At 44.4% G+C, this 25869-nt stretch overlaps 1 protein-coding gene across 2 annotated transcripts in view; it reads left to right on the plus strand.

The window, feature by feature from the left end:
• Positions 1–25869, plus strand: part of agrn (agrin) — a 474755-nt gene that overhangs the window by 401356 nt on the left and 47530 nt on the right. For both annotated transcript variants that reach the window (XM_078557865.1, XM_078557866.1), the window contains 10 exons: positions 1672–1777; positions 5477–5866; positions 8360–8488; positions 9683–9810; positions 10699–10813; positions 10964–11083; positions 19036–19398; positions 21355–21547; positions 22916–23131; positions 25166–25395. In XM_078557865.1, coding sequence (XP_078413991.1) covers positions 1672–1777; positions 5477–5866; positions 8360–8488; positions 9683–9810; positions 10699–10813; positions 10964–11083; positions 19036–19398; positions 21355–21547; positions 22916–23131; positions 25166–25395 — 1990 coding nt within the window. The remainder of the gene's footprint in view (positions 1–1671; positions 1778–5476; positions 5867–8359; positions 8489–9682; positions 9811–10698; positions 10814–10963; positions 11084–19035; positions 19399–21354; positions 21548–22915; positions 23132–25165; positions 25396–25869) is intronic.

Here is a 25869-nt window from a genome sequence, read left to right on the forward strand (position 1 = left end):
ATCCCAGTGTACTGAAATAAATGGGTGAGGAAATTATATCAGTCATAGATTCCCAAAGCACTTTAGATTCAGAAATTGTGCCGTTAGATTAGAAAATTACAAATGTCAATCAATTGTTTAAAAAGGGAGAGTCAGAGAAGCCACATAGTTATAGACCAGCCAGTTAAAAATCACATGTGAAGAAGTTACTGGAACCAGGAAACATCAGGAAAGGAGTAGCTGGACATCAATGAGCTGATCAGTCAGCAGAGATTTCTTGAGGGTAGGACATGGTGGCATATCGTTGGGTATTTTGGGGAGGTCACCAGCAAGTTGAATAGTATGTTGTCGGTAAGGACTATGATAAGGCATTTAATAAGGCCCTGCACAAGCTTGTAAAATTGGTTGGTAATTGGCTGCGTGGCAGGAGCTAGAAATTAGGGATAAAGAATTGATTCTGATTGACAGGATGTGAGAAGTGGAGTTTCCCAGAGGGTTTTACTGAGACATTGATTTTTCACCACATATAATGATGAGTTGGATGAAGGAATAGAGATGCAGATGACACTTAAATTTGGAAGTCCAGTAAATTATGTGAATGGGAGTGAGAACTTAGAAAGCAACACAGCTTTATACACACCATTAATCTATGGCAGATGAAGTAGGTAAGTGTGAAGTTGTCCATTTTGGATCTGAAATGATAAATCAGAGATTTTCTTGATAGTGAGAGACTAGGTGCTGTGAAGGAGCAGAGAAAGTTAGGTGTCCATGTACAACTAAAAAGCTAGTGCGTGCAAAAAGTAATTAAGAAGGCTGGTAAATGTTGCCTTTATCTCGAGGCAGTTGGTTTTCAAAATTGAAGAAGTAATGCTTCAGTTCCGCAGAGCCTTGGTGAGACCCCATCTGGAGCACTACATTCAGTTATGGGCAGCAAATCTCAGTAAGGGTGTGAAACAAAAACACAAAATGCCGGAAAATCTCAGCAGGTCTTCTAGTCCTACAGACTCAAGACGTTAACTCTGTCTTTCTCTCCCCCGACCCTGTCAGACCTGCTGAGTTTTTTCAGCGTTTTCTGTTTTTTGTTTCAGATTTCCAGCACCCGCAGTATTTTGCTTTTATCTCAACAAGGATGTATTGGCCATGGTGGGTACGGCTAGCATGATACCTGGATTTAAAGGATTAAACCATAAGGACAAACTGCAGACACCTGGCATGTGTTCCCTTGAATTTCGCAAGTTGAGGGGTGATCTGATCGAGGCATTTAAAATGACGAAGGGATTTACTAGGTTGGATATAAACAAGCAATCTATTCTGGCAGAGAAATCCAGGAAAAGAGGTCATAATCTTAGAAATGGAGCTTTGCCTTTCAAGGCTGAACTCAGGAAGCACCTTTACTCACAAAAAGGGGAGTGAAAATCTGGAATGTGATCCCACAAAAGCCTGTGGGTGCGGGGCCAATTGAAAATTTCAGGACTAAGATGCATAGGCATCTGTTAGGTCAGGGTTTCGAGGGTTTTGGGACAAAGATCGTGGATGGAGTTGAGGTACAAATCCACCGCAATCTAATTGGATGTTGGGGCACAGCGGAGGGACTGAATGGCCTATTCCTGTTCCAGTGTTTCTATGTTGTTGAGCATGCAATTCTAATCGCTTACATGACCCTTGCTTACTTGCCTCTTTGTACAATATCAGGTTTGTGGCTCTGATGGCATAACCTACGCAAACGAGTGCCAGCTCAAATCCATTGTGTGCCGCCAAGGCATAGCGATTGCAATTGCGTACCAGGGGCCTTGTCGAGGTAAGGAAGTTGATTAAGTAACAGTATAATATTTTGACTTGGAAGGGACAAGCAGGGGGGTCAGGAGAAAAAGCATGGAAGGTTACCCTAGATACCTGAAACCGCCTGTGTTGGACTTGCTGCCCAAAATGGATCAAGATGAAGCTTGCAGAGTTAAAAAGGCAGTTTTGGATTTAAGAAAAAAAGCTCACTGAATTGTTTGCATGGCAATATAGCCCTGTTTCAATGGCATGTGGGTACATGGTGAAAGCTTTCTGAAAGAAACCCTTTGTAAAAGTGATGATACCTGGTTAATGATTTACTCCAGAATTGATTTGCTGCAGATATTAGCCGGCTTTTACACTAGCGCTCACTCAGCTTGGTCTCCAGTGAGCTGGCACTCCTCATCCATTTCACTGATGAATGCAGTTCCTTTCTCTCACCAGCAGAATTGACCTTTCAAAGAGTGAGTGGTAATCTGGCAGATCGCTGCCTCCCTGAAGCCACCCGCTACCCCACAGCATCCTTGGCCCCACTACCAGCTGTAGAAACAGCTTCGCTGGAATGAATATGGGGCAGATTCCACTTCTTCTCCAGATTTACATCCAGGCAGTGGAGTCAAAAGCCTTACACCACTGTCTACAATCCCTGAAACCCAAACCGAGTGAAAACTGCTTTCAGCTGGTTCAAGAATGCATTTGATGTTGTGAAAAAAAGAGTGAATGACTGAGGTGCTGCTTCTTTGTAACTTTGTAAATGGAGGCTCTTCCACTCTGCTAGCTCAGGTGGAACTCAAAAGTAAAATGATTTGGAATGGGATAGTTTGCGTGTTGAACTAGATGAGCAATTACCATTCTAACGAAATATAGGTTGCTAACACTGCATAATGCACTCAAGATGCATGGGCAAAATGAGGGGGCTCGGCCATCTGAGCAGCAGCGCCAACACTCGATTGTAGTGTCGCCTGTAATAGAATGCCACTTTGGCCAAAGTAATGGAAGAACCTGCTGACCCCAATGAAACACGTGACCCCTAGCTGAAACCCAAAAGCTCAGTCCGAGTGAATATCAGCAGTTGGGACTCTGATCGGCTATACAGAAATCAAAGTAAAAAATACACCCGCAGAGAACACACTTGTTTACAGAAGATTCCATTGTTTTTCAGTCACCAGCGTCAATTCATTCTGAGTGTTGTTTCCAAAGATAGCCAGCTTTCATGTCCAATTTCAGACACCCAATGTGTGAACCGCGAGATAGAAGAATGCTTTCCACATGAGTGTGCTATTTATAGCCCGAACTTACAGTGAGTAGCTGGAATTCAAGTCATTGAACAGCAGCCCGAGCCTGACTAGATGCAGGGCCAGCCTTGGGCTAGATGCAATGGCTGAATGCAGGAACAGTCTCTGGAGAGAACTGTTCATAGAACATTTGGATAACTTCTAGAGTATTATGTACTTGATGGGGGGAGCTTTTCTTGAAGGGAGTGCAGTTTAAGAAATCAACACTACTGTGTTGAAGTCCTATCACTAACAAGTTGTCCCATTGAATGCGACACCTGCTGGGTACACAGCATGGGTGAATTTACCCATAGGCATAAGATTTTGCAGGAATCGGACTGTCGATTATTGATACATTTGCAGTATTACAATTGGGTGAACCTTCCCTTTGACTATCTGCACATATCAGTGACATGAAACATATTAACAAACTGTGTCAATATTTGACCATCGTTCCCAGCAAATAAAAAAAAGGCATAAACCGAATCTTACAGTGCCCCCACTGTGCTCAAACATTTTACATACGTCATATATTTGAAAAAAAACAACTATCAGTTGAATTATTGTGAAGTTAAGAGTCTAATGGAGCTCAGGTCATGTTGTCAACAGCCTCTTGTATTTTTAATTTGAAGTTTATTTTCTGATATTCTCCCTTGCTCCCTGAAGGGGTGGACTCGTGTTTCGTTGGAGTCAGCAGGTTCTTCCATTACTTTGGCCAAAGTGGCATTCTATTACAGGTGACACGACAATCGAGTGTTGGCACTGCTGCTCAGATGGCTGAGCCCCCTCATTTTGCCCATGCATCTTGAGACAATTTGGGGCACCAGATCCCCTGAGGCAATTTGGGGCACCCCAACTTTTGCCCTAGCTGAAACCCAAAAACTCAGCAAAGACCAAAGGGTCAAACCTTGGATCTTCTTTGTTTGCGTGGCTCAGTACCTTAATGGGTAGTTCATCTATTGACTCAGCCAGTGGGGAACCTGCCACTTAGTAAGTTCTGGCTGCACATAACACTCAACTTTTTGGCAATTATTGTTTTGTGCTAATGAGCCAATGTACCAATGAATTATTGCACGCTCCCATTTTATTCAGTTCCTCTTACAGCATTTTTAAAACCAAGTATTCACTTGATTATTACACAATTATTCTCCTACAGATATTGTTAGATCCACAATTATTTGCACCAGTTGCTCTGAGAAGCCTCGATTGTTGAACTGCTCAGTAAATAGTGCATGAGACAGTAAAAATGCACTGCGCATTCCACTAGCTGTTTTCCCTTTAGTGCATGTGAATTAATATGCTGTCATTTCCTCTCTTATCCTTTGAGAACTGCAGTAGAAATAAATCATGTTTGCAGCTGTTAACAATGGAATTAAGAATGGAAGCAAATTGTGAGGCCCAAATGTGTCCAGGTTTGGAAAACGTGCCAGAGCGTGACAACAGAAGTTCACATGCTTTGCAATAGCCATCAGGAGTATAAGATTCACATCCTGGAACCTGGTCCCAGTACAGATGTGTATGTATTGGTTGCATTACTTTCAAATGTCTACAGCTCTCTCACATTTCATACAGCTCTGAACTTTACCAATGTCTGCAACCATCTCTTGGAAGACCCTGATTGTTGTTATGTGATGATATGGGTGGGAATGACAGTCTTGGGTTACATGGTCAATAAAGGCCAGTGATGCAGAAAAACATTTACTGCAGCAGCTTTCAGGAAGTGTAACAGCTGTTATGTACTAAATATAATATATAGCTACTTTCCCTCTTTTTTCCCCCCTGAAAAACAATGTGTGCTGTATTTAAATATCCTTTCTTTTTTTTTGTCGTTATATTAAATTTGCCAGATCAAATGTCCATTGTGAAACGCCAACTCTCGCATTGCCTGAACAGTGTTCATAACCTGCTTGCTGTGATAGTCGCATCTGTGTAAAAGCAATCATCTGTTGAGAACAACAGCAAGTAAAATAATGGATGCTTTGTTGAGCCTCACTGTTCTGGGACCCTTTCAACGACTAATGACTATGTCTCTTGTGTATGAGCCCAGGATGACTTGAGACCATCTGCTCCGTTGCAATTAACCTTAACCATCTTGTCTTTCATGCCAATTGCATTGAATATTCAGTCTCAAAGAGTTAAACATCGAATGCAAAAAGATTTATTCTTTCACAAGTTAGGTTTACTTACCTGCCTGATAAAATTATGAAGCTGAGCTGTGTGTGTACATAGAACGATAGAAAAGTTACAGCAGAGAAGGAGGCCATTCGGCCTATCTTGTCCTTAAAATGCACTACATTTTTTTTTAGGTTAAAGAGGTCTCCTGAATTGAAGATCCAATTCTTAAAGCCTGCTGTTACCTATATTTGTCTTGGTGTTATGCTTTCCTAAGCATACTTTCATTTACTTTTGTAACTCTATAGAAACCATCTCACCTCTCCATACAGGAACTCCATCAAGGCCAACCATTCCGCCTACCACGGTCTCTCCTCAGACAACCAAATGGTCGAAAATGTTCTCCTCAACAGTCACATCTTCGACAAGGGAAGAAATCATACCCACAACACGGGTTGAAAAGAAGGATTTGCCAATTGTTGAAGCCATGCTCCCTCCCAGATCCACAGCATGGCCTACACATACCACAAGATCACATGTCCGATCCAAGTCAACCATGATAACCAGGCATCCTTTTGTCACTGCCTACCCCACCACTGCCCAGCCTACAACAGCCGTCATTCCATCTGAACCCCCTGATCAGTCAGGCAGTGGGGATTTCAGTGGGGATACAGATCTTGAAGCAAGTGGTGACCTAGAAGCAAGTGGAGTAGAGCCTATGGGTAACGTGAATTGTTTATGCTTGGTTCATAATGCATGAGAGCATTTATTTGCGGAGTGCTGCACGGGGCGCTGAATTAGAACTATGGTGCCTTAAAATTGTTGGAATAAATACATAGTCATAACCTTTAAAGCCAATCTCATAAACTTTCACCTCTCCTCCAAAAGAAAGGTAGAGTTTGGTAGCACAAAGCAGCTCAATTCTAGATTGCAGGAGGAAAACCCAGTAACGTCTTAGCAAAAGTCTTGCTCTTTCATGGTGTTTGGTCATGTGGCGCTGCTTTAAGCGTGGATGACAAGCAACTGTTGAGGCTGAAGAGCTCTTCAGTGGCTTAGGTGGATAAGCCAATGAGTGGCTCACTAGGTGAAATTAAATTAAACATAGTTGATCTGGCTTATAATTACAAACCCACGACCACTACCGTCTAGGAGGACAAGGGCAACAGACACATGGGAACACCACCACCTGGAAGATCCCTCCAAGCCGCTCACCATCCTGACTTGGAAGTATATCGCCGTTCCTTCACTGTCGCTGGGTCAAAATTCTGAACTCCCTCCCTAACAGCACTGTGGGTGTATCTACACCACATGGGCTGCAGAGGTTCATGAAGGCAGTTCACCACCACCTTCTCAAGGGCAATTAGGGATGGGCAATAAATGCTGGCCTAGCCAGCAAAGCCCACTTCCCTTGAATGAATAAAAGAAAAATTGTAATTGTGGTCCAAGATTTGCAAACCTTTGAACTCAAAGGTCTGTCAAGCGTAATGCTACCACTTTATGTATAAAGATTTACAACTGCTAATTGTAGCTGAAACCTATACCAAATTAGAGTAACATGTGGAAAGGCTGAGGTATGAACAATGATCCTCTAGTCCATCCAGCCTGTCTTATACAATTTGTGATACCTTATTCATCACAATATATACACCTACCCCACCCAATATCAATACCCCTGGGAGAGCTGAAAGAACTGATTAAGTAAAACTGAGGACAATTTGGGGGTAGGTTCCCCTGCGACCCCCTTAGGCAATCAAAACTACCCCTGGAGAAGTGTAAAATAACTGCTCATGAACTGATATTTGCCTGCTGCAACAAAATAAAAGATGGAAATTGGGCTCCTGATGTGGCAGTTTTGGGCACCATAATCGTATACTCTTCTTTGTAACATGAAGCCACATTTTACCTAACGTAGCCAGAATATTAGTCCCGCAGAGCAGCACAGATTCTGATAGTGAAACCTCAAACACAATTCCTACAGTCTGCGGGGTTGTCTCCCATACCATAACATAGTTACCCCAAATGCCCTCGCTGCCCCTCAAATTTGAAAAGCAGAGTCATCGGCCGTTTTGCGATTTGGAGCATTTCAGCAGGCAGTTGCCTGTCGGAAATCAGTCGCCCCCATTGAGAGTAGAACTTACACAGCAGCCGTATGGTCAGACATGTGTGACCTCTGCCCCTGTTGCCGTTGAATTTGGTCAGTCCCTGTTTGCTGGAAACAAGCTAAAAGTGTAAAATTGGAATTCAAAGGCAGTGTAAGAATTATCTTTAGTACTTTTTTCAAGTAACTCTGTTAAGTTTGAATAAATATTAAAAGCCATTGCTGTAAATAAAGGTGCAGAGTAGCATTCATTTGATACAATATTTATCAAAGTAGACAGATGCAACTAAATAATTCATGCCTTACATTGGGTTTATCTGGTAAGCCTCTACTGCATACATATTCTTTACTTGCACCACAAGGATTTATATAAAACATAATTTAACAATGTTCTGAATATTAAATAAGTGAGTATGATGACAACCCTATTGAATTGATATGTGTGTTTCCCACTGACCTCATGACATCGTAGGTTTTCAGTAGTCAAGGCAACATATTTTCTGCGATGTGCCCTTTACAGATACTATTTAAAAGTCCACTCTCTTATCTATTAAACCTAATTTTTATATAACACTCAATATTAGAGTCTAAAATTGTGAAATCGTGCCATCTAAATGCTTAATCGTAGAATCCTACAGCATAGAAGGAGCCAGTCAGCCCATTGTACTGAGTTGTTCGAGATTCCTTTACCCGTTGTCTTTATAGCATTAAAATGCTCTCTTTAATGTGTTCATTCCTCTTTTAAAATAGTGGATAAAGTAATTTTGTTTGATTTGTGTCAAATATTCACATGCTAATATTGATTTCACCACCCGTGTCATGCAAAAGAACGTATTAATATAACCAGGACTTAGACATGTAGAAATTATTCCAGTTTGTCATATTGGGTAGTGTTAAAATGTGGGTAGCATAATTTATGCAGTATACAGTGATGTTAAAATAACTTGCTCCAGGGCGTAATGTCAGTTTGTATTCGTGGGACTGTCAGATCCAATGTTCTTTAATGAGCTTATAAGCTCAAGTAAAGTATTTAAAAGATACCTTTAACAGCATCTAATTTTTTTGGAGTTCAGTATTCAGCTGACCTAAGTTATAGTTCAGTCTTTGTTATCTAAAGGTTCCAATGAGTCAATAGATGCTCCAGCACCTGTCTCAATTGAAAGGTCCTCGTGTGATAACACCGAGTTCGGCTGTTGTCCTGATGGAAAAACACCGTCTGTGGATGGTGAGGGAAGCAACTGTCCACGTAAGTACCCTGAAGTATACGAGAGCCACACCTAGCTGAGATCACTAACCGTTTTCCAGGGACAGATTGCTCTGTGGCGTTTGTCAGAATGTCACGTGTTGAGTGAACTATATTGTCTGGGGGTAATGTTCTGAGTGTAAGCTCATGCCCACGCCAGTGCATATTGTTAAAACACAGACTGCCTTCAGTTGTACACAAAACCATAGCCTTAAAACTGATTCTGGTGCAGAAATTCCATCCACAGAAGTTGTGGCAATATCACACAGACGCTTGATGAATCCATGGGGTACAATTTACTCTGTTTTTACTGCACTGGTTAATGAAGTTAAATTTTTGTCTGCATTATCAAAACACAGCCTGTTAACCCATTTAGTGTCAAGATGGTAGAGCCAGCAATTTGGTGAAAACATTTAGCACAATAATAACAAAAGAAGCCCTAGTGTTTCTTTTTCATTTGCTTTATTAGAATATTTCAACATTTTTTGATTGTGAACTGACAATTCCTTTTCTTTCCAATTTTCTTCCAACATGTGCCCAGCCTAAGCAGGCAGGCCAGAAATTCACAAAAATTCTGAAAATACATTCAGTGAGAAAATTGCGGTGGTAAATAGGTTTTCTTATTTTGCAAATTATAGATTTTGAATTTATTGCAGATAAACATGTTGGAAATCCTTTCTTTCCCTAAACCCCCAATCGAGAACTTAAGTAAATGATGGCATTTCATATGATCGAAGGAATTGAATCAATCAACGATGTATTCATTCCTACGTGAAAGTGCAGAACCTGAATGTCACTGATGCAGAGTGTGTTTTAATTTCTATTGAAAAGTGACTGCTGTAGAAATTTAATTTCTTTATTCATTTCCTGCTGGTTTAAACCTGCCTCTTCTCTAACGACTCTTTCTCTTTGTCTGCTTAACTTCTTGCCAACCTCAATAGTTTGGAGCTGTGGAGCAAATCTTGTGGTAACATCTGGTATTTATGGCATTGTGTTATGAACCAAGTTTACATGTACACCTATTCCAAGCTTCCTCTGAACTACTAATTCAAAGAATATATCATCCTACTAACCCTAAGACTGGCACTACCAACCTCCATTCACTGTTATATCAGCCAGTGATGCAGCCTTGTTTATTGTTGCTGACTGGGGCGTTGATTAATGCCAGGTTTCCCACTGTGATTTTGCTTTCAATAGCTACTAAAGTGTTCCAAGGAGTTCTCATTTTGGAAGAGGTCGAGGGTCAAGAACTTTTTTACACACCGGAGATGGATGATCCAAAGTCGGAGCTATTTGGTGAAACAGCCAGAAGTATTGAAAGCGCTGTAAGTGGCAGCTGACGAATTATGCTCTTGTCCTCTCATTTGCGCCAAATACGTAGGCCAAGGCCGTTCATGGATACTGTATAATGCTTAATTAGCAAAAAAAACTGTTGGTTCCCAGGTACGAAAAGTTCCAGCTTGCATTAGTTTCTGAAACATGACCACTAACTTGTGGGTTCATCTCATTTCTGATTTATTTGCCATGTGTTGGAATATATTGGCCCAGAGCCAGCTTTCTCTACTCTCTAGGAAGAATGGATTGTTTATTGCTGCAGCAGGATACTGTGGTTAGCCCCTTCTTTCACCAGCAAACCTCTGGGAAATGCTTCTTCTTCCCTGGGCGCCATTCACCTCCATTCAGTCCATTACTGCTGTTGCCCTTTTTAAGCTTTACTTGTCATTTTGTGGATAAGGAACATATACTGCAAATGCTCTTCAGCTTGAACAAAAAAAACAAACTTAAATCAAGCTCGGTTCACAGCAGAAACGGAGTTTCCTCCATTTTCCCATCCCTGTGTCCCCATTAGGAACCCTCCACTGCAGACCTTTCGCTTAATCTTTGGGAGCAGCTTGAGAATTTTGCAAGTAGAATTGCCCTCAGGTTTTCCCTTTGGTGCATATTGGTTGCACTCTTCACACTTTGGAAGCCCATCTAAAATCAGGCAGTCAGTGGGTTGGAGTGAGGGGTAAGTGTTCAAATGAGTACAGATCGCTAGCGAAGAGGCTACTCTCCACAAAGTTCTGGCTGAGAACCAGGCTGCGCAATCAGGATACGGGTTAGTTATGAAGAGGAATTGATTAATCCCATTGTTTTCAGCGAAGTTTAGATTTACTTCTAAATTGTCTGACTGGTTATTTAATTATGTGTCGCACAATCTCAACCCCATCCAGCTGGAAGAACTCTTGGGGAACTCAAACGTCAAGAAAGATTTTAAGAGTGTCCGAGTCCGTGGTCTGGGAGCAAGCAAATCCGTGCGTGCCATTGTTGAAGTCCACTTTGATCCAAGTAAGTACAAGATAGGCCAACCTATCATGGGTCAATCACAGGAAAAGGGCTATAAGGTTTACAGGTGGTTTGTTCTTGCTCCCTGTTTGTTTAGTTGCCGCATCATCACTAATACAATAATATCGATATTATGTTTTATAATTTTCCCAGGAACAATTTACACTTCCCGTGACGTACAAAGGGCTTTACTTCAGCAAGTAAGGCTCTCCAAGAAGAAATCTATTATTGTGAAGAAACCAGAACAGGACAACATCAAAATCGTGGACTTTGGTAATGTGTTTTCTGTTGTCTTTTCCTCTCCCACCCCCTGCTCAGATTCTCTGGTCATTCCCTCTCTGCTAAAGGTGAAGAGTCTCTCTCTGGGCTAGGGTTCCAGCAGTCTTTTACATCTGGGCCTGTACACCGAGCATCAGTGGGCTGTTTAGCTTTGGGGAACAGCTGAACTTACTTGGCAACCCCATACGTCAGTGCAAAGCAGCCAGGAGGCTTGGCCAGTCACTCTAGTAACACCATCGCAACTAAGACTAAATAACATGGGCCAAAACCTAGACCAGGGACCTTCATAGTCTCTGTGTTTTGGTTACCACACTACAAACTCTGTTTTTAAAGTTGTAGACTATAAAATTCCTGGTAACAATTAGTAATTTTTTTTTTTGCTGAGTCCAGCATTTGAGTTGTATTAATGTACCTTCTTCACCAGCATATAAAAGAACGATTATCCATTCTTTTTTATTTTAATGCTTGCTAATGAACACCACCTTCTGCCGAGAGTTCTGAACTATAATGTGTACAACTGTGGAGAAATATAACTTGCTGGAATGTTAGTATTTTTAACCCTTAGGGAAGGATAGCATATCGTGCAACATGTTCTGGGTAGCACAACCTCATCATAATAAAACTGTGCTCCTCAGATGTTCCTCCATTTCTTAAAAAGAATGGAACACCCCCTCAGAGCTTTGGCCAATAACTGGAACAGCTGTTTTCTCATTTTATTTACTAAACTTCTCTGTCAAGTTCCACGCAACATATGATAAACTTTAATGAGGTTGTGCTCACTGGATGGAAGTGAATGAAAGAGTATCACCCTCTGGTGGTGGGAAGATTATAGACCAAGATTTCTCGGTATATACAAGCTGTAGGACAATCACTTGGCAGACCATTGGGATTTGTGGACGTATTCTTTGAAATTTTAAAGGTCAAAGGCCCACTTGGAAGATAAGACATTAATGGTTTTGCACTACACTTGCTGGTACTGCACTGATTCCTGTTTCAATCCCAGGAAGCTAAGTCTGTGGATGTAATCAATGCCATTTCCATGGTGAGGGCCGTTTTGGGGAGGAAGCGATAGTCTAATGTTGGTGTCTCTTTTTTTATTTGTTTCTCCCTTCCTCCAAATGCAACATTTTTAAAAGCACTTCCCTCTGAATTTATATATCGTAAATTATTCAAATTGTATTTGCGATTGTATCCATTGAGAATAATTACTTAGTTCTGCCAGTCGTACTGTCCTTTGTGTCAGCACACAATTAACACTTGCACCCAGCAGCTATATTATAGATAGTATAATATAAATGATGTACAAACTATGGAGCTTGGTATTACTGAGAACAAGCATAGGGCTCCTTTCAACTGTGACTGAATCTAGAACAGAGAATGTTGAATTCTGTTTGCCAAGTTAGAAGCCAGAATTTTAGAAGCACTTTATTCCAAGTTAAGTATGTTCAAACGTTTTATCTGGGATTGTATTCTAAATCTTCTAGAACTGTGGGACAATTCTCACACCAAAGCTAAGTTGCTTGGGAGCAATTTTATGACTTCACACTTTTGGTGGCAGGATTAGCCCACTGGGAATGTGTGGACCTGGATTTTCACCCTCAAGGCAGGAATCGCACGTTGGGTCATTTCCTGACATTGTGATCCTTCCTCCATGGCATCTTCAAGGCAGGGCCTCGTTAGAATTGGGCCTGAGCTGGGAACAGAGGCGGGCAGATGGCAAGCAGAGCAGGTTAGGAGGTCCGCCTCTGTTCACTAGGGCATCAGCCCAGTTATGTTAATGAGTGTTAGGCACCCTAGCCCTCACCTCTCATCCCTCTCACTCCCCTCCCCACCCATCCCACAATGGAGTAGGCAAGGGCAGGATTGCTGTGTGTAGGCTTGCGACCTGCACCCTTATCCTGGGGCCATAAAAATCCCACACAATAGGAATGGTGTTGGGACTCCTAAACTGCGGGTGCCATCCGCCATTTTTAAATCCCCCATTCTGACAAGGACAGAGGCATGAAAATCCAACCCATCAGGTTTACAGTCCAGAAACAGGCCATTCGGTCCTGGGAGGAGACTTGCCTGTTTTACGTTCCACACAAACCTCTGCTCAATCTATTTACTTCATCTCTCGCCCGCCCCATCCCCCGTCAACATATCCTTCTCTTCCTTTCTTCCTCATTTACCAATCTAGGTTTTTGTTCTGTTCGTTAATGGAATGTGAATATTTATTGGCCCATCCCTGATTGCCCTTGAGGAGGTGGTGGTGAGCTGCCTTCTAGTACTGTGGCAGCCCATGTGGTGTAGGTACACCCACAGTGCTGTTAGGGAGAGAGTTCCAGGATTTTTACCCAGTGACAGTGAAGGAACGGCGGTATAGTTCCAAATCAAAATGGTGTTCCTTAAATGGTGTCTGGATGATCTCCCTAAAATGCATCTCTGCTATGTGCCTCTTATGGTAGCAAGTTCCGCATTCCCACCATTCCCTACGTAGAAGCATTTCTCCTGAATTCCATACTGGAGTTATTTGTAATATATCTTGTATTTATGCCCCCTGGTCCCATTAGTGGAAGCATCCTCGCTATATCCATCATATTGAGCACTTACTGAATTTAAAAACCTCCATCAGGTCATCTCTCAGTCTCTTCATCTCTCAGTCTCTTTGCTAGAGAAATGACTCCCCAGCCTGCTCAGTCTTTTCAGATAGTTCTAGACGTTCAGTTCTGGTATTATCCTTGTAAATCCTTTTTGTTCTCTCCCCAGTGCTTCTATGTTTTCTTTGTAATATGGAGACTAGAATTGATCACAATACTCTTAAGTGTAGCCTGACCAAGTTTCTACTGCAGTCACTGGAACTGAATATAAGGCACTGCCTGAAAAAGTCGGCCAATCCGATATCACTCGTTTGCTCCATTGCCCAAGATGATTTTCGGCCCCGATATACATTTAACATAACTCCTCTGCTTTTGAATTCCGTTCCTCTAGCGACGCACCCCAGTGTTTCATTTGAACGTGGGCTGCTTCATCCTTCAGTCTTCCAGGTGAATGAAATATTGCCACCTTTACGTGCTCCAGGCTTTTTTTTTAGCAGCGGATACGTGGCTTGCCTGGGTTTGGACGTTGTGGTGCGCTAATTCACAAGCCTGCATGTGTAGGCCGCAGGCTCCAAGTTGTTTTTCTTCGGGAGGCGCCTGGGGCAGAATTTTGAGGTTGGCGGGCCCGGGAGCGACCGGGAAATGGGCTGCCGTCCGCAGTCGGCCCCGGCCGCGATTTCATGCTGGCGGGCCAACTAAGGCCAGCCGAGCGTGGACGGCGCCTCTCCAATGGCCGGGCAGGGGGGCGGGGCCCTGTCGGCTGCCGGGTCCAATGGCGACCCGGCGGCCGGTTTCAAACCAGCACGGGCAGGCCCTGGGAGGCTGCCGGCGACGAGGAGAACTCTGGTGTTGTCAGCAAAGCAAGAATAAACTCTGGAGAGTAATGCGGCTGCAGACGCCAGGCGGGAGGGCTGGTCAGGTGGGCGCTCGGCCTCCCTGGTTCTCTGATGAGTGCCCCGCGGTGCCTCCTGGTGGGGGTGGCTGCCAGGAGCAGCATCCTTGTCCCCAGGGATGGAAGGAACAGGCCACTGCACCTAACGAAAAGAGCTTGGGAGGAGGTGGCAGTCCGGTCAGCAGCAATGATGTTTTGCGGCGCACTTGGGTCCAGGGCCGCAAGAGGTTTAATGACTTGCTGCACTCGGGAAGGTTGAGTACCGTGTTGGCATGGATCAGTGTGGTGAAGTGTTAAGGTCTGGCCATCCCCCTGTGTACCTCAGGGGTGCTAGAGTCTGAGTGCCAACTGTCAATGATGCCGGAGCTGGCCAAGAGGGTGAGCCCTGGCTGCTTGGACTGAGTGCCTTCCGGCTCGAGGGCCACGACTCGGATGTGCCCTGGGAGGTGTTCCTCAGCTGGGGTTGGCCAGGCTGCAATGGCGCTGCAGGTAGAGAGTGGAGTATTCAATGCTCCTCTGTCCTTTCAGGAGAAGACGACCCATAACAACATTGAAAGGTCGCAGACAGGCAGAGGCCCCCAAACCTCCTAATCCTGTCCAAGGTTTGAGCAGGAGGCCTTGGATCTGGAGAGGCACCATGCACCTCGGTCAACCGGCCGCGGAGAGGCTGGGGTGTCAGACGAAGGTGAGAGTGCAGTGCACAGAGGTGAGAGTTTCGGATGGTGCAAACATTCTTGTGTAGTCTCTTCATTGATGGGAGCATCAAAACTGGATTCCCCATTGATCATTGGAAGACGATGACACCATGATGCAGATCTCCATGGTCTCACAAGGGTGTCTGGTAGGCACAGTAACAGTGTGATGACTTAAACCAATGACATGTTGTTCTCCCTTAGATTCGCCAGCACGCACTCAATCACAGGACCCCGAAGAGCCACCCCTGACGCCAGAGGCCTGTCAGTCTCCAGATGGCCCTGCGTCACACCCACTCCCTGAACCAGACACCGGCGCAGATACCTGCACCTCAGTGGGCGTTAGATCTTTGGCTAGAATGTCTGTGCACAGCGGTGAGGGCACTTCACACTCGCTTGAGGGGCAGGTGGAGGCAGAGTGCGCCCAGGGCGCCGGCAGTTGGAGGACTGCTGGGGACCAGGGCGATGCTCAATCGAAAGCAGATGATGGGCCTCTGGAGATGTCCCTCAGGCAGCAGATGCTGGGTGTCCAGTGAGATGTGCGGGAGGATCTGGCGGAGACCCATGAGGGTTTGTGTGCCATGGTCTCCGTGATGGAGGAGTCCATGCAGAGCTTGAGCACTGTGTTGACCCTCATGGCCGAGCGCACTGCCTCCTCCACTGAGAGAGTGGCGACTCTCATGGAGAGGCAGCTCCAGGAATAGAATCAGATGTTCCTGGGGCACTCGGACCTGTAAGCCCTCACACAGGCGCTGAGCTCAGGTGGCAAGTATCCATATGGAAGATGAATGCGGCACTCAGTATCCCAGCTATGTGCCATGTCCACCAATGGTGAGCAGGGAGGTCCAGGGTTACCTCACGTTGGTACACGAGCTGCCTGTCATTTCTGCGGGCTCCTCTCAGGGCGCTCCAGATGAGGGCAGCAGCTCCTCCGCCCCTCCACCAATGGCCGTGGCATTGCAAGAGGCTGCGGTGACTGGGGAGATGTCAGCCTTGGCACTGGCCACTCCCTCCCAGGCAGGGCCAGCACAGGCTCCACTGGCCAGAGAACGATCGCCAAGGTCAACAAGGCCAACAGGGCACCAGAGTCAGCAGCTGTCTCCAATGCCGGTGCCAGCGAGGGGGTGTTGGGCACCAAGACGTACCACTCCTAAACATCATGAGCACAAGAGGGACTGGTCACGGGTGATCTTCTGTTGTGCAATGTTTTGTTTATTTTAACGGGTCTGGGGTTGAAGACCAGGGAAGGTTCTGTTAATTTGTTATGAGTGGCAACATGAAATAAATTTTCTTTTGTTGTAATGGCCTGAGTGTGCTTCCCCCATTTTATTTAATGTGGTATGGGGTACGCCAGTATGTAATGCTGGACGTGGGTGGCTTGAAGCTGTATTACACAGGCATTGAGTGGATTTGGGGTTTAAATGAAAGGGTCATTTCAGACATTCGGGATGGAGGCAGCAGCCCTGGCAAGCGTTTGAAGATGATCTTTGGCAGCTTAGCTGAAGGAGCATTGGATCAAGGCATCCCTGGTGTTCCTGCCTCCCTGGAGGTTACCGAGGCCTGGCTTCATGCCCTCAGTGTTTTCCTCACCGTGCTCCTCTTCTGAATCACTACTGGACTCATCCACTGTGGCCTGTGCAGCTACATTGGTCCTCTTCTTCCAGTTGGTCCCCCCTTGCTAGTGCCAGATTGTGGAGAGTGCAGCATCAGTGACACCCGCTCTGGGGGTTATTGTAGTGCTCCCCCTGAACGGTCCAGGCATCGGAAGCGATCTTGAGAAGACCTATGGTCCTCTCTATCACTGCCCTTGAGGAGGCAGGACTCGTAATGTAACGCTGCTCTGCCTCTGTTCTTGGATGGTGGAGCGGTGTCATGAGCCACCTTCTGAGGGGATAGCCCTTGTCACCCAGCAGCCATCCATCCAGCCGGGCTGGAGCACTGAAGAGACTCAGCACCTGGGAGCGTCTGAGGATGTAGGTGTTGTGGGAGCTGCCTGGGTACCTTGCACAGACTTGTAGAATCAGCATCCTGTGATCACACACTATCTGCACATTCATGGAGTGGAATCCTTTCCTGTTGGTGAAGGCACCGGGCTCACCTGCTGGCGCCTTGATGGCCACATGTGTGCAGTCTATAGCACCCTGGACACGGTGGAAGCCAGCAATCGCTGCGAAGTCTGTGGCTCGCTCAGCCTGGCTGGCCTCGTCCATACGGTAAAGAATAAAGGTGAGTGCCTGCCTGAACAGAGCTTCTGTCATCAGTTTGACGTAACTATGGACAGCTGATTGGGAGACTCCACAAAGATCCCCCACTGACCCTTGGAAAGAGCCAGAGGCATCGAAGTTGAGGCCACTGTGACCTTCAGAGCCACTGGCATGGAGTTTCCACCCACACAGTCGGAGCTGGTCTCAGGCCCAATCATCTGGAAAATGGAGGTTACGCTCTCCCTTGAGAGGCGGAGACTCCTTCGGCTTTGCACCTCAGACATATTGAGGTAGCTGCTTCACTGCCTGTAAACCCTGGCAGCAGGACAGTGGCATCTTCTGCAGCCCCTTCCAGCTTGGACTACCCTGCGCCCCTTGTGCCTGCGCGCCTCCTCCCACAGGTTAATCCCCTGGAAGGTGCGTAGGGACACCTGGCCTCCACTCCCTTCTGCCCCTCTCTTCCTCCTCAGAGGAGGTGTGACCAGAGGAGACCACAATCCCCATTACCAGGGTAACAGAAGGCTGTCTGATACCTAGAAGGGTCCACATGGTCAAAATCCTCAGGGAGCCTTTGGAGACACCAACGAGGCCTGGAAATGCTAACAATGAATCCCCGGACAGAGATGAAGCTGTCAAGTACCGATAAGTCAAGGGCAGCAAACTATCTACCAAACTCCTCACGACTCACTCTGGCAATGCTACTGACCCCTTTTATCCCACCCGTGGGTGAGGTTTGTGAAAATGTCGGCTGGCCGCCTGCCCATTTCGCCCACGCGACGGGCGTGAAATCACACAGGCAACGAAAAATCACAGTCAGTTGGCTTTTTAATGACCTTAAGTGGCCTCTTAATTAATGGCGGGCATGGCTCTGGCACCCGCTCGCGCCCACTGAGCGAAATATTGCGCGATGGCGTCGAGACGCTCACCCGACATCATCGCGCGCGTGCCTGCCCGCAGGACATAAAGTTCTGCCCCTAGAAGAAGTGCCCATTGTCAGCTTATATGATATTTGAAGCCTTGGCAACTAGTGAGGGGGAGAGAGAAATGAGTTCTGCACTATCAATTGCAGAGTCTCCCTGTACCTTCGTTGTGTGATTTTTATATTCATTCCTTGTAGCGCTTAACCTTCAAACCATCCAAATGATCTGTGGAGGAGAGTACGCTTCTTAAGTCTTTTTTTTCCCCCCTGTTGCCTTTCCTATTATTTGAGTGATAAAGGGGCTTTTTGTCAGGGTGAGTATCTTTATCCTTCCTGGAAGGTATATACCTCAAACAAAGACGAGTATCGAATGCTGCTTTGAAACGGAAGCTCTAGAAGTTAAATCACCGCGATTGTAATATAAGCATCTGAACTGTATGTGAAAAATATATTCCTAACTTTAACAAGTACGTTATTGTGTCGGTACAATTAATTTTTATTTGATAGGTGATATATAAATGGAGGTTGTTGTAATTAACATTTGACAGATTTATGTAAATGTAATTTATCAAAATGTTTTAAATTCTGTTGCCATATACCGTGGGACAGGCAGTTTAATTTAGTTTGTATGTGGATTTTCCTGCTTGATTTTTATTGTAGATTGGGCGCCAGTGCTGTTTACAACAACCAGCACAACCACAGCAGCCACAACTATCCCGGTCACCACTGCTTCCACGCTGGTCACCCTCCCGCTGACAATTACCAGGCGGCCCCTCTCTACCACTAGACGGCCTAAAACCCACCTGCAGGTTAAGGGGCTTTCCACTACACCCACAACCACGGCAAAGGCAGCCACCACCAGGAGGCCCCATTACTCCAAGGATATTCATGCCGAACTGCCAGATGTGTTACCCAAGCCTTGTGATTTCCATCCTTGTCTCCACGGAGGTACCTGTGAAGATGACGGGAAGGATTACACTTGCAGTTGCCCAGCTGGAAGGGGAGGAGCTGTTTGCGAGCAAAGTAAGAAATGCTAAAGTGATAATAGGGTCTTTTGTTTTCTCAATAATGAGTTTAAGGGTAAGACTTCTTTTCCCCTGAAGATCATGTTCTCTCCAGTTTTTCATTTCTCCTGACGATGCTGACCTTTAGCTGGTGTAAGGTTTAGAAGGCCCTATGGTGTTTTGTAAACCTGGCTGTTAGACATCTCTGAGCTTTGTTAGTGAATTTGACTGATGGACATCAAATCCGATTCTATCTTCACCTAACATTCATAATAACCCATTTCCAGTAGAGGTCAATGCATAGGAAGCAAGAGTGTGGACAATGGCCATTCCCACCGCCTGCCCCCTGGCCCCCAGCCTTTCTGAGCCCAGGGATATGTGGCCATTTGTCGCATCCCCACCATTGTCATTGTGGTGATCGACTACCTTCACATAGACCAATGATTGAACCTGCAACCTTGCCGACCTGCATGCTTGCAAGACTTTACTCCTGCCTCAAGAGTAAAACGTTTATTCCTTAAGGAGACCCTTTTCCTTTGTTTCTCTAAGTATCATGTCTGGGCCAAAAGAACAAGGGATGTTTTTTTTCTCTAAATTGCAGACAGAGTAGTTATGTCTTCTGGAGGTGATCCTTCCAGTATTCCCCCCTCCTTGTGGGAAAGTGACTGACCTTTGCAAGCCCCCTGCAAATGGCTGTATGCCTGAAATCAGGAACTCAACCTCTAGCACCTCTGCCACGAACCTATGGTGTACCCATTCTGTGCTACAGCACATCAAAGCCTAATCAGGTTTTTGTGGTGTTAGTATTGTGCATATTGACTCAACATGCATAAGATGTAGCCATTTTTCATGTCAATGTTGTTGTTTGTTTGGAGGAAACTAGAGGGAATAGAAATAAAGAAACTAAACAGAGTCCTTTGTTATGTTATTAAGTGAACAACATACATCTTTGTTAGCATTGTATTTGCCCTGTAAATCATAAACTATATTAATGTCATAGAATCACTGCTGTGCTAGCTCTTTGAAAGAGATATTCAATTTGTCCCATTCTTTCCCCATAGACTTGTACATTTTTCCTTTAAATCTAATGGTACCCTTTGTGTTCTCTTTTGTGGTTGGGGCATAAAAATAGCTGAATAAATTTCTGCGTTTGGAATACTCAGCAAATGAATTATGCCTTATTGTCATTTTCCATACCTGTTGGGCCTCATGAGCTACATTCTTCAGATAAACCTGATGCTGAACAACCTGCCTAATATTTGCTAAAGTGGTATATATACTGACTCATCTTATCATCAACTGTAGTTTGGATTGAAACTCACTTAGTGCTGCAATACTACTTCAGAGGCTGCCCATGCAATGTTGTCACATGCAATTCATTACTATTGCAGTAAATATCTTTCCATTTTAACACATGGTAATCCTTTTTGTTTTGCTATAAAGAAATTGGAGCAGTTTTTTTCTATATTGGTCTTGTTGGTCCCCCGGAATGTGTAAATTATGTTGTGTTTCATTATACCACCACTGCTCCTGGTTTAAGGGAAGTCAAGGACATAAGGAATGAAGGAGCTTACCAAGTTGTAAGACACGCCATAGACATTGGGCAGCTGCAGTTACAGAGCGAGTCATTAATGTAGTGTGCACAAGACTCAAATTTGGCAGCAGCTGATACATTCCATTATTAAAGTTTCTCATTTAGTGTAATTGTGAAAGAGGAACCTCGAAAACAGATTGTAGGTTGTCTGTCACTAAATTATTTTAAAAAGGGAAGTAAAAAGGTAAAAATATAAAATTTGTCTCCCTTTCGGTAAACTATTACTGGTATATAAAATGTTTTAAAGTCTTTTTCTGAAATATAACTTAATTGGCTACTCAAGTTATTTTATGTCATTTTAAAAAATGGGTTTTGTTCAGAAATCACAGGCGGCGGTGCTAATACTTTAAACGCTGTTAAGACCTGTTTCATTTTATACAGCAATTGTGTATCATTTACCCGAGTTTGGTGGTAAGTCTTACCTGGCATTTAAGACTATGAAGGCTTACTACACGGTGCGTATCAGTCTAGAATTCCGTGCCTCTGACCTGGATGGCTTACTGTTGTACAACGGACAGAAGAAAGGCAAAGATTTCATCTCTCTAGCCCTTGTAAGGGGCCATGTGGAGCTAAGGTAAAATGTGCATTTCTGTTAAAAGAATCAAATTGTTTACCATGGCCCAATTACTAGCCTATGTTTTTGATAATTTTAGGATAATGTAAAGCATGAAATAAGCAGATCATTCCTTCCATTGTCAATTCTCTGCATTATAAAAGTACAAATTCAGTTATAACCATATACATTGCCCACTGTAAACTATTACAGTGTAGTCCCTAAGCTAGATTTCCAAGGAGGAATAAAGTTAAATTTTATCTTGGTCCTTGAGATATTGATCCTTTGTTCCTGAGGCACTGGTGTAAAAATTGTATTTTATATATTATTTTACCATTACCAGTAGCATTCCACAAATAACTGCTACCATAGTCTCAAGTACACCAGACCCTAACTATTTCAGAGTATTTAGTCATCTCAGTGGGTAATAAATGTTTTTAATAATCTACCAGATGGTAATAGAGACAAAAACATCTGTGTTGTTTAAAATACAGCTGGATGGTATGATGGGAGATTTAACATACTAATTGGATGGGTCCCAAGGGGCCAAATAGCCTTCTCTCATCTTTAACTTTCCTTGTGTTCCTCTTGTGGCTTAATTATCCCTTTAACATTCAGTCCCTTTTATAGCCAGGCACCCACCCATTCTTCATTCTTCGGAGTCTGCTTTAGATATCTGCTGCTCATGGATAGGGAAGGGGGCAATCTTATTATCTGTAGCAAATTTGCATTTGTGTCCTCTAATGCTGCAATTTAAGTTAAATAACCTACGAGAATTCATTTCATCAGTACCTTTCAGCATCTTAAAAATGTGACCGCGTCCCGAAACCACCTTTCCTTCAGTTAGAACAGCCTTAACTCAGTTAGACTGTACTCTTCACTGGGCTACAGAATCATATTCACCTTTTTCCTCTCCATGTAGTCATGTATAGCCTGGGGGAGAAAGAAATGAGGTCAAAGTGTGCACATCAAACTTCTCCGCCTCTCTCTGCACCTTTAACAACCTCCTCAAAACCAATCTTTTTGTTCAAGGTATCGGTCATTGTTCTTAACCTCTCCCTTTCCAGCTCAGCATTCATCCTCCTTACACTTATTGGTCAAATTCCTTGCAAATTGTTACCCTTTTGTTTGTAACTGTTACATTTTTGAGGCTGGCGTAAGTAATGGAGTTTGTCGATCGTAAGTAGATTTTATTAACAAACTAAGGGAAATTGATATCAAGTTGAAACGTATTAAAGTGCGCAACCTGCAGTAAACAAGAATGTTGCCCACAGGCCTCCTCTTAAGCAAACCAGCGCTTGAGGAGTCGAGGTGCTGGTCGGTTCTGAATTTGCAGCCTGCTCCCGAGTCGTTGCCTTAGTCAATTTGATCCTTTCTCAATCCCTACAGATTCAACACCGGCTCTGGAACTGGTATCATCATCAGTAAGACACGCATAGAACCTGGGAAATGGCACCAAGTGGTGGTGAATCGCAACCGACGCAGTGGAATGCTGTCGGTGGATGGTGAGCCGCATGTGATCGGGGAAAGTCCTGCTGGAACAGACGGACTAAATCTGGACACAGACCTATTCCTGGGAGGAGCACCGGAGGATGAAATGGCACTGTAAATGTTCTTTATTTTTCCTGGAAGATGTAATTTCTATTTAGATTGTCCGGTTGGCTGATCTCATTACCACACGCTGCCCTTACAACTCCAGAAGCGCTTGGCTATCTGATGAGACAATCTGTGGCTCTGTCTTAAGATCCTCTTAAGGTGGACGTAAAAAAAAAATCCATGACGTTATTTCAATGAAGGTCAATGAGGAGTATCTGGTTGTTATCAACAATACTGTTCGGGGGACCTTGCTAAGCACAATTAGATTGCCACATTTCCCACATTATATCAGTGACTGTGGGTGGGATTTTCTGGCCCCGCCCACCGCGGGGATCATCCGGTCCCGCCGAAAGCCGATTGGCTGGGCTGCCAAATCTCCTGTGCCGGGTCCCGCCATGCTGGGGGGCCTGAAAATCCCAGCCTACCTTTCTAAAGTACTTCATTGCATGTAAGCCTTGCTGGTGGATATATCTGCAGTCGATGTCGCAACTTGTGTGTCTAATACAGTTTGGTAACTCGATCTCAGTGCAGGTTCTGCAAGTGCACCTGCCCAGACAAAACTGGACTAGGGTAGATGCAAGTTTTGGGGTATGCAGGCTTCATCTGTGCTGTGCTAACTTTAGCTTGGTGCAGAAGCCCTTCCTCTTTTTAGAGTCAGCGTGATTCAAAAGTGCACTAAGAGCTGTAAGTGTTCTATGAGAATCACTTGACCCTTTGCTGAAATGTTTAGTGGTGGAGTGTGCTCCAGGGTAGGAGAGAGGAGGTGTCAGGGAGCTGGTGTTCAGCCTCTGTTAGATCAGGGTCGGTCCGCCAGATAACAACAATGCCGCCCTTATCAGCTTTAGGTTGGACCTGAGAGAACAGAGTGCTGTAAGTTCAGAGGGAGATGGCTGAGAGCGAGTGAAGGGAGCAGAGAAATTGAGACAGCTGATGTCACACTGTTAGTTCTCAATGGAACGATGTAGACAGGTCAAGAGGGTTCCAGGTGGAAGCAGAATTCTAAAGTTGGGAGAAAGGGTCCTCTTTGCAGGAGAAAGATTCCTGGCCAAAAAAGTGGGCGTGGATTCAAAGTTGACAGAAGAAGAGCTCAGTGTTGTGCCGAGCTTGAAACCCTTTGAGGTGCAGACGTAAGGGGATGAAGCTGATACCTTTCCTGATCGTTTAGGGTCAGGGAGGGAAAGGTCAGAGGGGATGGTGAAAGCACGGCAAGAGGTCGAAATCTGGAAGAAGGGATTGGATCAGAGGAAAGTGAAGAGGAAGAAGCATCCGGAGCAGCATTTTTATCCAAGAGTTGTTGAAGCAACTAACCTGATATCCTAAGCTGATATCTACGTGGGCATGTTCTGATGAAGAGTCATACGGACTCGAAACGTTAACTCTGTCTTCCTCTCCACAGATGCTGTCAGACCTGCTGAATTTCTCCAGCAATTTTTGTTTTTATTTCAGGTTTCCAGTATCCGCAGTATTTTGCCTTTAGTGGTTACTCCTTAGTAATCAGGATGAGGAACCTTTGCTAATTGTCCCTAATGTAGTGGCACCGAGACCAGTAGTATAGATAACTTAGCACAGTTCAGGAATAGGCCATGGTCTGTACATCTCTGAACCACCCCACCTCCCCAGCTGAGTGTAGAATGTAACCCAAGTCACTGAGAAACATGTTTTAAGAAAAACAATTAAAATTGAGCTTCCTACGTGAATTTTGAGTAAAATAACAGTAAATATGCTGGATAACACTCAGCAGGACAGGCAGTAACTGTGGAAGGAGAAATAGAGTTAATATTTCAGGTCGACAAATTCTAATGAAAAACCAGCAGCCTGAAACGTTCACCCAGTTCGTCCCTTCACCGATGTTGCCCACCCTCTTGAGTGTTTTCCAGCATTTTCTGTTTTTATTTAAAATTTGCAGCACCCGCTGTATTTTGCATTTTTTTTTCTCTGTGAATTTGTATGTATTAAATACCAGTGCTTCCTTTTCTCATTGTGTCAGTCATCTGGCTTGCGCTACTGCTCTAGGCTTTACAACAATGCTTTTCATTTCCCCAGCGTTACAGAGAGGACAGCAGCAACTAAAGGACTCAAGGGCTGCATCCGACTTCTCGATGTCAATAATCTGGTCTATGTCCTCGAGGAAACGGGCAGTGATGTACTGTACGGCAGTGGGGTTGGAGAGTGCGGAAATAACCCCTGCCAACCCAACCCATGTAAGAATTATGGCAAGTGCCGTGCAAAGGAGGCAGAGATGTTCCACTGTGAATGTGTCAGTGGGTTTTCAGGTAACCACTTTGTTTATTTCCTTGCTTTAATTGCCAATGTAGCTCTTTCCTAATGTCATACACAGCAAATACATATTAATTTCGAGGGCTCTTCTTGAGATTTTTTTTTAAAGGGCTACTTTTTCATTCTCATGAATCCCTTTATTAGGTAATGCAGTCACATAGTAGTCACCTTCTGCATTTGTGTTGAATTTTTTTCCTTCTTTAGGACAGATAAGGTAGTACATATATCAAAGACTGCATATATATTTTTAAATATTTTACCTTGGAATTTGCTGAAGCTCTCTTTATTACCTGTAGACTCAACTATTTCAACACACTCCTGTCTGGTCTCCCACATTCTACCCTCCTTAATCTTGAGGTCATCCAAAACTCTGCTGCTTATGCCTTAATTCGCATCCCCCTGCGCACGCTGATCTACATTATACTTCTGAAGCTCCTGGGTTCTTCTAGTCACCCGTTTACTGCAATCCT

This window comes from Cetorhinus maximus, chromosome 15, assembly GCF_964194155.1.
Source record: "Cetorhinus maximus chromosome 15, sCetMax3.hap1.1, whole genome shotgun sequence".
Classification (NCBI taxonomy): Eukaryota; Metazoa; Chordata; class Chondrichthyes; order Lamniformes; family Cetorhinidae; genus Cetorhinus; species Cetorhinus maximus.